Source organism: Neltuma alba, unplaced genomic scaffold (assembly GCF_004799145.2).
Source record: "Neltuma alba isolate B1F8T4 unplaced genomic scaffold, ASM479914v2 tig00006803_pilon, whole genome shotgun sequence".
Classification (NCBI taxonomy): domain Eukaryota; kingdom Viridiplantae; phylum Streptophyta; class Magnoliopsida; order Fabales; family Fabaceae; genus Neltuma; species Neltuma alba.
In genome coordinates, this window is record NW_021634587.1 from 21,282 (window position 1) to 31,656 (window position 10,375).

A 10,375-nucleotide genomic window follows, 5' to 3' on the forward strand; every position below is an offset into this window, starting at 1 on the left:
TCAAATCTTGCCAGTTTTATCCAAATGATGAATTTGGTCTAAATCCAAATCTAATTCCCACTAATCGAAACATCACACTCGGTAATTCTCCACTAATCCAAACATAATTTTGAAGAGAGAAAGTCGAACTTGTTTTAGTGTTTTGACATTTTACTTGGGCACTTTTATTTACAACTTACTCACCCCAACAAATAAGCTCTACGAAAATTAATCAGTGCGTTTTTTTTTAAAAAAAATAGAAAGGCTATTTCAACCTTATTTCACATTTTTTTTGTAAATCTTATTTTGCCACTTATTACGGCATATTACTATCTCCGGTTCTAATTATAAGAGCTAATTGACTAATTTGAGGAGATTAAAAAAAAGTTAAGTTAGTTATTTGTAATAAATAAGTGTTATCTTTTTCTAAAATATCCTTGCTAATCAAGTGTATTGGCTAGAATTACTTTTGTTAAAAGGATTATTTTGGAAAAATAAGTATAAATATGAGAGACAAAGTGGACTGAAATTTTATATTTAGGACCAAAATAAAAATCAAACAAGGTCTTATATTAAGGATCGAATGTAATATTATGTTTTTGTGAATACATTCATAAAATAACTGAAAATATAAATTTTTAAATATCTTCAGTGCTGATTATAATTTTCATTAGTAAAAAATGATTATACATAACTCAAACTTTATGCATTAATACAAATAATAAATTTTTAGTCAATAAATAGGACCATTTTCCGTTGAATAACCATTAACAATTCTACTTGGCCAGGCCAAAAAATTTTTTGGGAAAATTGAGGAGAAGGACCTAAAAAAATTAGTATTTATGGAGAGGGATCTTAAAAATTATAATTAATTTGAAGGACCAAAAATTTAAATATGAATTTACAATTACAAAATTATCCCTAACCAAATCTCTACATTATCTCCAAGACCCATCCCGATATTTGACTATTAGTTATCAATTGAAATATAAATTTATAATTACTAAATTGCCCCTCATTAAAATTAAAAACTAAATACAGCAATTAACAAAAAATAAAGTCCTATTTTTCAGTCATTCATATCTGCATCTACTAGTCTTTCATTCCAATATAGCTGGAAAAATTTCCAGCTTGCGTAACTGTGATTTTGCCCCTCATTCCGATGTGGTTGGAAAAATTATTAGTGAAGCTTAGGCTACGAAGGGGTACTATTTACTTGATTTTCATATTTTGGTTAACACAAAGAACTATATTTATATTCATCTAAGAAGCTTTGTATAGGTGGTGAGATTGTGTTCATATGTATATATAGTTAAGATTGAATGAAGGTACAAATATATACTTTTATATTCATCCAAAAAATCTTTATATAGAGGCGATGAGAAAATTAGAAAACATTCGGTACAAATAAACTAAAGGAGGGAAAATAATGTTTAGAATATACATACCGTCCAATAAATAGTCTGCTAGTTGATTCTTTTTAATTTGTCTTCTTTGTTCTGGATTTACAAGAAGACAATTGTTATTGATAAAAACTTTGGGTGCATCAAAAAGAGATACAGAAAGAAAGAGAGAGAAATCAAGTTCAATTGATAATTAATTGTTAAATTGAGATAGAAGGGTGTTGGAGATAATGTAAAGATTTGATAAGGGATAATTTGGTAATTATAAAATTTTATTTTAATTTTTGGTCTTTCAAATTAATTACAATTTTTAATATCCCTCTTAATAAATACTAATTTTTTTAGGTCCTTCTCCCTAATTTTCCCAAATTTTTTTGGTCAAAAGCCATTGATAATTTAATTTAATTTAAAACATGACGTATATTTTAATTTTTAAGGAATCAAAATAACATAATATTAAAAACGGAATATCAAAAATACAAAATAATGCACAAAAACTACCCCGATAGCACAAAAACGAAACGGAAACTCTTGGGGAGGAGTCAAGATTCAGCTGCAACCGCTTCCACCACGGCGCCGCGTCCCTCGTCCTTCTCCTCCATGCGTCAGGGTTTCCAGTGCTGCAGTTAGCCTTCGGTTCCTCACATCATTTGTTCAAACCTGCGACCGTGGATCAGAGTCCAAATTAATGCAATTTTTCTGATCCATGCTGGTTTGCTTCAAATGATATTGGACTGAATTCAACACTTCAATGTGATATTTCAATCCCTCCCTATTTTCGTTGTGTTAACTCTGGGAATCTTTTCTCTCCTTTGGTTTCATATTTTTTTATCATAATGTGATTGAATTGTGTTCGATTTCTTCTTTTTCTGTGTTTCCAGCTATATTCTATCCTGTGACTTTAATGGGTATGGAATGGATGATAAGGTCATAAATTTATGAACTTTTCATAGTTCTGTGCTCTTGTTAGTCTCCAAGTTTGTGATTTGAAAATTCAAGTTGGAAGTTCTGTTTCCTATTTATGATTTTAAGCCGCATGATTTGCTTACCTTAAAGTTGACGATTGTTCTGGCCAAAAAAATAAAAAATCTCGTGTGAGGGATGGGAGTGGATCTCCTCCTGTTCGAGAATGTTAACTGCGGGTGAATTGCCTCATTGCCATCCATTAAATTGATCCATTGGACTAGCAATTTTATGGACATGTTGGCGATTTTCTCAGTATTTATTCTTGGCATCTTCTTCCTCATTTGAAAATTCAAGCTTCATCCGTATGCTTTTTGGACTCCTCTTTTGATTTAAATATTTTTTTTAAAAAAATCACCAGGCTTCCCTTTTTCGATCCATATTGCTTCTCTAACATAATATTTAAACGTTAGAGTTGTTTTTCATCATACTGGACCCGGGAAAAGCAATTTTCCTATTTCTCAAAAATCAACCAGAGTATAATGCTAGTTTGGGAAGTAAAGGTGTTTCATCCTTTAAACCTTCATATCAATCCAACGAAAGAAAGTTAGACAATTGACCCGCAATTGAGGCTGCACCGGAGGGATCCGCATCATATGAGGGATAGTATTCCTTAGATGAGAACCAATAAGACATTTCATAAAAGAGATTACTTTGTTTCATTACGTAGTTACTGATAGCTGGATTATACAAGGACCCACCAACCTTCAAATATGATGTTTTTCCTATAAGATATTTTGATATGTTACTTGTTGTGCTGGATCTGAAAATGGATGGTAAAATTATCTCAAAACATATTTCAATGCAAATCATGATTCAGCATTTGTAGATTGTAGGGCATTTGTACATTTGATAACCTGACAACTAAGATGTTTATTATTTATCAAATGCACTTACTTAGATGCATTTTTAGTGTTTGAATGTGTACAATTCATGCCATACGGATCCTCCTTGGTGAATCTTATTTGTAATGCTTACTGTCAACAGTGTAGGCTGACCTATTTCATACATAATAAGGGCAACATATATACAATAACTGCTGCAACCTGTACAGCACCCGAAGGAATGGAATCTCTGTGGACAATGGTTGATCTTTTTGTGATGTTATTCCTGGTTGCAGTAGTAGGATTTGCCTCTGCAATAGTCTTTGAAGCATATAGAAGAAGAAATAACCATGAGTATGTTCAGTTAAGTTATTTTAAAAATGGAGTTATTAATTCTATTTCTCATTGCAATCTTTTATTATAACAATAGGCATGTTGAAGGTGCGGCTATTTTTGAGGATCCCAATTCATTGAAACAGGTTAACCACTTACTTTTGTGTGAAATCAATATCTTCTTTTGGTGTTTCATACGGATAGCACACGGAAAAGTGCGCTTTCTGAACTAGTAAACAATAAGTATTAACAATGTTGAAATATAATAGCTTGACTAGGAAAAACCATGGTATTTAGCTCATTCTGAAGAATCTGTGCCGTTGTTGATGCCCTGTGGTGTGTCAATGTCCATGGAGTGCATGCTTCTTTTTCCCTTCTCTCATGGTTCACTATGGCCACTCGTTCTTTGTTAATGTTTGATATTTTGTTTGAATATTCCTTGATAACTCGAAGGAAAGTAATCTAGAACCCTTATAGACAAAGAATAATTTAATTTTAACTTTGCTATGTAAAACTGTCATGTGTTAGGGATTATTATAAAGCCAGGCTTTCAATTCATAGCGCTAGCTTTTAAGTTGAAATGGTTTTTGAGACGATTTCAAAGCCTTGTGACCGAATGGTTATGAATTTGACTATAACTGACCCTGTTCGTCATAATGACAAGTTTAAAGTGATATTTTGGCCCCTGTTCTTCTGAATCACACTTCAAGCCCATAGGCCTCCATGTGAGTTAAAAAGAGATTGTAATAAAACTATTCGTAGGTCATAATTTAACAGCTTAAAATTTTGATTTACCATGTCTCTGGCAATATATATTAATGCTCATTTATAAAAATCATAAAGGATTAAACTTTCAAGATAAAGTATGTTATAAGCAATAAACTACTCATATTCACACCAATGTTAAGGATCATATGGGAAATATTTCATGCATTTATATTTATAACTCATTCTATTGGTGGAATAATTAGAATAATTATTTTAAGTATGCACATCAAATAACTATTAGTTGGAATAGAATAATCAATTATTTTCTTCTTTTATTTATATGATATTTTTTTAATTTGGTTTTCATTTGTGTTGGCTGTGAAGTTAGGTAACATTTTAAGAGGATGAATGTTTGATATATGAGTTGGCTGAGTCTTCTGACTGATTCTTGCTCTGTATATTTAGGTTCCTTGCCCACACATTGTTGATCCAGCAACGAAGTATATGTCTTTAATAATTCCTGCATTTAATGAGGAGCATAGGCTTCCCGCAGCTCTTGATGAAGCTATGAAGTAAGTCGAAGCATGCCTTTTTATCAACATTATGATATCAGCAATAGAAATTGGACTCAATTATTTTAACTTATTGGTCTGTGTTGGTCTTCCTGTCATTTATTTTGCCGTTATGTATGTGTAATAAAATACAATCAACCTATTGGGAGTCTGCTGATGTGTCTGTGTTAATTAGTATAGCTGAATTTGTTTACATGTCACTTGTCACATAATATGGTATTAGCAACACATTTATTCCCCTGCCTTCTAGTCGGACTTGGAAAAGCTCCAAAAAGATCAGTAAGATAAGCAAAAGTAACCAACAAGGGGATATTTAGAATTCATATAAGATAAAACATTTAAAAGTCTATGTTCTTTCTTGATTATTTCAGATACCTATTCTGATGCACTTATTCGTTATTATTGCATATTTGTGTAGTTTAGTACTTGTTAGTATGGTGTGTTTTGTTGTTTAAGGTATCTTATTCTGAGAAGTAATGGAGTCTCTCCTGTTTATGGCTATTTATGAGGATTGCTGTATGGAACTATAGTGATATTTATGACTTTACTTTGTAGTTATCTTCAACAACGTGCCTCAAAGGATCCTTCATTTTCATATGAGGTATCATCGGTTTCTTTACACAATTCCTCATAACTTTAGGAAAGTTCTCCGCGTGCTTCTATTCTAACTGCCGTATCTCACTTATGATGCATAGTCAGTTTAGTGCTTACTTTTTAAAGCTCCACCTCAGGAGGCAATTTTCTTCCAATAATATACTCGTTCTTATGTTCTCCTATGATATCCATGACCTTCGTGTTTAAGAATGATTGAAAGCAAGTTGAACATGTCATCATGAATTGCACAGATAAATTTGAAGATCTTATATTGGCTTTAAATTCTAGAAGTTCAATAAGTTCCAGATAATTGAGATTTTATTCCAAGTTCAATTGGTTAATGTTTCTATGACACAAGAAATGGGCCACAGTATCTAGTGCTGGTGCCTCTTCATGTCATGCCTTAATTGAGCATGTAAGATTTAAAGATAAGGCACAGAATTCCAGGTACAACTTTTTGAATAAGAGGTACATTGGGTCTTTTTTGTTATGTTGATCAGGCTGTCTTGACCCAATTTCACCCTTTGGAGGAGTTTATGTGACTAGCCTGCATTGAGTAGGAAACCCTTCTTTAAGGATTTGACTCTAGAGTGTGTATGTTGATTTTCCTTAAAGTTCTGTGCCATATATGGAAGGATCAAGGGCAGATTGAGTTTAAACCATTTGGCTAAGATCGCTGTGTACTTAGTAGTGCAGTTGAACCACATCCTTGGCTTTTATGATTATGGGTTGGGCATGGCACTTGCTACTGTTAGCCCAACATACACTGGGAAATTAATTAAGCACTCGCATACACATGTGCACTGCTTAACTGTCCACTCTCTACTCAGGTGCGGTGAGAGCATTGGGATGGGTAATGCAACTGAAGTTTTCTTTTTAATTGTGCATGGATGAGGACAATATTGGTTGTGGAAACATCTACAACATGTTGCCAGGATAACATGGATAGGACCGTGGTCAATGGACTCATCACATGTGCTGGTGTACAGCTCATAGTTTGAGGGTTTTTGACCCTGAGAACTATGTTGTTACCTGCATTAAGGGTAATGAGCGGGTTGGTTTTGTGCTTTTGATTTCTACTAAGTTTAAGGCCAGGTGGAATAGTGTGTTGTGTCAGCTACATGAGGTTGGGGCACATGTCCTTTTTTATAATTAATTTAGTTAATCAATCTCCTGTCTTTGCTATTGGTTAATTAGTCTATCAAACATATCCACCTTCCTTGCTAGATGTTATCGTACTCTCATTATATTATGTTACTTGTATAACCTGTATGCTTGTTGAAAATCATCACAGAATGGCATAAATAAAAAGGTGTAATTTTTTGCATGAGTTTTATTAGCGTCAAGAAAACTAGAGAAGTACTCTTCATGTCTATTCAAAACAAACTATGATAAAGAAATATGAATTTCGTTGCCCAACTTGTCTTCCACCATATGATTTTGTTGAGATCAGACTCAACTAAGACACTGAAAGGCTATCCAAATATGCATGTTCTCTTTATTTATGAAAAATCATTTCAAAACTTAGGTGAAGGTACAGAAACATAGCCACACGCTAAAGGGGAAATAATTAAACAGCTCCCTACACACTGGTATCTTAATTCCCTGAGATGCTTCTTGGGTTTCGATGTTATTATCCTTCCTCCTAGTGCAAGCCTTGTAGGGCTTGGCTCTCCTAACATAAGTCTGACCTTCCAGCCCCTTATGTCCATCAAATTTTTGAATTTTCCTGTGCTCTCTAGTATTTATTTTGAATCAATGTATGCTTGTGCAGGTTTTGATTATTGATGATGGAAGTTCTGATGGGACTAAAAGAGTAGCATTTGATTTTGTGAGGAAATATACAGTGGATAATGTGAGAGTTATTCTTCTTGGAAAAAATCATGGCAAGGGAGAAGCAATCAGAAAAGTGAGTTTAGTTTAAACAATTAAAGAAATCTCTCCTTATGATGAATGCCTGCGCATCATTGTCTGTGCTCATTGACAATTCATTAATGCCTTTTAGTTCTGAAAGCATTGTATTACTGCAGGGAATGCTTCATTCACGTGGTGAATTACTTCTGATGCTGGATGCTGATGGAGCAACTAAAGTTACTGACCTAGAAAAGCTTGAAAATAGGGTTGGTGAAATTAGCATGATCTGTGGTTTTCTTAGGTTTGCTTATAATTATTTTTTTATTTCTTCTTCAATATGTTGATATGCAACTTGCTTTAAGTTTTGTTTCTAAACATTCAGATCCAAGCTGTTGCAAAACAAGAGTTTAAGAGCGGAGATTCAGCCACTAGTGATTCAAGTTTTAGAATATCTGATATCCCCATTGCTGCGTTTGGTTCAAGGGCTCATCTAGAGGAGAAGGCTTTGGCTACAGTTCAGTGTTGCCATTCTTAATTTTCTTTTAATCTTTGTCACATTTGTCTTGATCATCTTGTTTAAACCATTTAGCTTTAATATTTCCAGAGGAAGTGGTACCGTAATTTTTTGATGAAGGGTTTCCATCTTGTGGTTCTCTTGGCTGCTGGTCCTGGAATTCGTGATACCCAGGTAACTTCATTTAATTTTTGACCTCAGTCTGGCACCACTGCACTCTTATGACCTATTGACCTGTATATGGTTCTCCCTGTATCTAGTAGCTGGCCTTCTAGAACCTTCTTCAGCAATGATTATTTGCATACTGATTGCTTATCAACTTTAATATGGTTCAGTCTTCGCTTGCATAATGCCTGTCTTTTGCCCCCATGATTGTGTCGGTTTTCATTGCTCATCTTATTGACTTTGTACCTACAGTGTGGTTTCAAAATGTTTACTAGGGCTGCAGCCAGAAAGCTTTTCACAAATGTCCGCTTAAGGAGGTAATGACGCCTAATCTCTACTGAATACAATAACTTCTTGAGTTGTTTTAAAGGGATAGATGGAGAAATAATTCAAGATTGGTAATTTTTAATTGTTATAATTGCTTGTAAAGTCCAATCTTCTGTAACTACCTCTTTTGATTTGTATGTGATATTTAAGAAGTGTATCTGACATCAACCGTATTCTAAGGGTCTTAATGGTATCTCCTTGTTATAACTTATTGAATGCTTTCCCTTTCTAACATTTCTCTGAGCACATATTTTTGTAATTTTGCTATGTTTATTGATGGGCTTGTCTTTTCTTGTCTTGAATGCCAGAATCACCCCCCCCCCAAAAAAAAAAAAAACACACACACACACACAAAAGAAAAAGGATGTAAGAATTTCCGCTATTGATATCTGGAGCATATTTGGACTTCAGGTTTTGTGAAAAATCCATACGTTCAGAATCTTCCGCTTTGCTACTGCCTTTTCCCCTTTAGTGAGGACAAATTTATCTTGTCAAACCCCCTAATGTTGATCAACAGTGTTGCCTTTTCCTCTGCCAATTGTCTTTTTCATCTTTTGGTATGTTGGTCACCTTTGGGGTTGAATTTGAGGTTAATTTCCTTCCCATAAGCCTATTTACATGCTGCAGCTATTCTATGTCAGCAGTTAAGCAATAAAAAATGTATGTCGACTATAGTTAAACATGGTTATTGAATACAAATTAGTGGTCTGAGTGGCATGTCCTAACTGGTTGTTCGGCTGACTACGTAGTATGACACCTTCAATATATGAGTGAGCCATTGGTCGATGATGATTTTTGGACTTGCACTGGACTTTAATAAGCAAGAGTTGGTCTATCGTTTTTAATTTTCTGGTGCTTTTTGTTAATGGGGCTGGTATCTATTTTCTGCAGGTGGTGCTTCGATGTTGAATTAGTCTACCTATGCAAATGGTTTGGAATCCCAGTTGCGGAAATTTCTGTGAATTGGTCTGAGATTCCAGGATCCAAGGTGAATCTATTGAGTATTCCCAACATGCTATGGGAGCTTCTGTTCATGTCTATGGGATACAGGTCTGGTATGTGGAAAATTTCTGCATAAGCTTTTGTGCTGTACGTTAGTGTTTTAACATCAGATATACAGTGTTAGATTATAAGAAAACAGAAGATTATTCACTCCCTTTTTAAGTCTTTGGGGCAACAACTATATTTAAATGTTTATAGGTGAAGCCTTAGCATAACCTTCAGACTCAGACTCTATTAGGTTTCGGCAGCAAGGTCTTAATCTTTGAACGAGGTGGAGATTTTGAACGATTCATAGTTGTTTGTGTTGAATTAGAGGAAAGTATTCTAACCACACTTGTTAATCTTATGTTTTTTGACGTTAGAAAAGGTTGCAACTGACCAAAGCGAAAATAAGTGTTGGTTTGGTTTAACGAATCAGAATGAATGTAATACTCCTCGTATCCTTAATATAAGATCTATTTAACTAATTTGATTAGATTAAGAAAGTGAAGTAAGGTAGTTAGTTATAAAAAATATGACATGTTTTTCTTAAAACATTATAATAATCTGTCTTGATATCCTCTTTCCTTCTTCTACTTGATTATGGTTGAGGGAGATCTATATGGGTAATTTAGAAAAAATTGATAAATATGAGAAATAAATCTTATATTTAATATTAAAATCAACTTAATAATTAGATCTTATATTAAAGATAAGAGAATGTAATAATAAAAACTATGATGTAATGTAATAATAAAAATCAAGACAGATTGAGGATGAAAATGAAAACAAGCGGAAATCTCTAGCATTGGTTCGACAACATGATTGTATTCTACCATCATTTACTTTGCCCAACAATGGAAATGATGGTGGAATGTTATCAAGATTACGCGCAATCGAATGGTTACATTCCAATTAATATTATCTTCACTTTTAATTATAAGAGCTAATTAATTAATTTGAATAGATTAAAAAAATAAGTTAAGTTAGTTATTTGTAATAAATATGTGTTGTTTTATAAAATATCTTTGTTAATCAAATATATTAACTACTACTATCATTCTTAGAAAGACTATCTTGGAAGAAAAATACATAAAATATGACAGATAAAATAAATGAGGGTCTTATATTTATGACCAAAATAAAAGTCAAATAAAG

At 33.4% G+C, this 10,375-nt stretch overlaps 1 protein-coding gene across 2 annotated transcripts; it reads left to right on the forward strand.

Moving 5' to 3' along the window:
- The first annotated feature begins 1,935 nt into the window (after window positions 1–1,935).
- Window positions 1,936–9,648, forward strand: LOC114751196 (dolichyl-phosphate beta-glucosyltransferase). 2 transcript variants are annotated; one of them, XM_028939865.1, is made up of 11 exons: window positions 1,936–2,135; window positions 3,333–3,523; window positions 3,600–3,648; window positions 4,676–4,782; window positions 5,338–5,383; window positions 7,151–7,285; window positions 7,407–7,496; window positions 7,613–7,744; window positions 7,835–7,918; window positions 8,162–8,226; window positions 9,128–9,648. In XM_028939865.1, exons 2-11 carry the CDS (start codon window positions 3,411–3,413, stop codon window positions 9,312–9,314), a joined length of 1,008 nt encoding a protein of 335 aa, XP_028795698.1. In that variant the 5' UTR covers window positions 1,936–2,135; window positions 3,333–3,410; the 3' UTR covers window positions 9,315–9,648. The 2 variants fall into 2 exon arrangements, with proteins under 2 accessions (XP_028795698.1, XP_028795697.1); XM_028939864.1 differs by having other exon boundaries at window positions 3,338–3,523.
- Window positions 9,649–10,375: the final 727 nt, after the last annotated feature.

Coding starts and splice junctions, on each gene's coding strand:
- LOC114751196 (XM_028939864.1), top strand. Junction 5,384..7,150: donor ATCCTTCATTTTCATATGAG/GTATCATCGGTT, acceptor ATGCTTGTGCAG/GTTTTGATTATTGATGATGG. Junction 8,227..9,127: donor ACAAATGTCCGCTTAAGGAG/GTAATGACGCCT, acceptor TATTTTCTGCAG/GTGGTGCTTCGATGTTGAAT.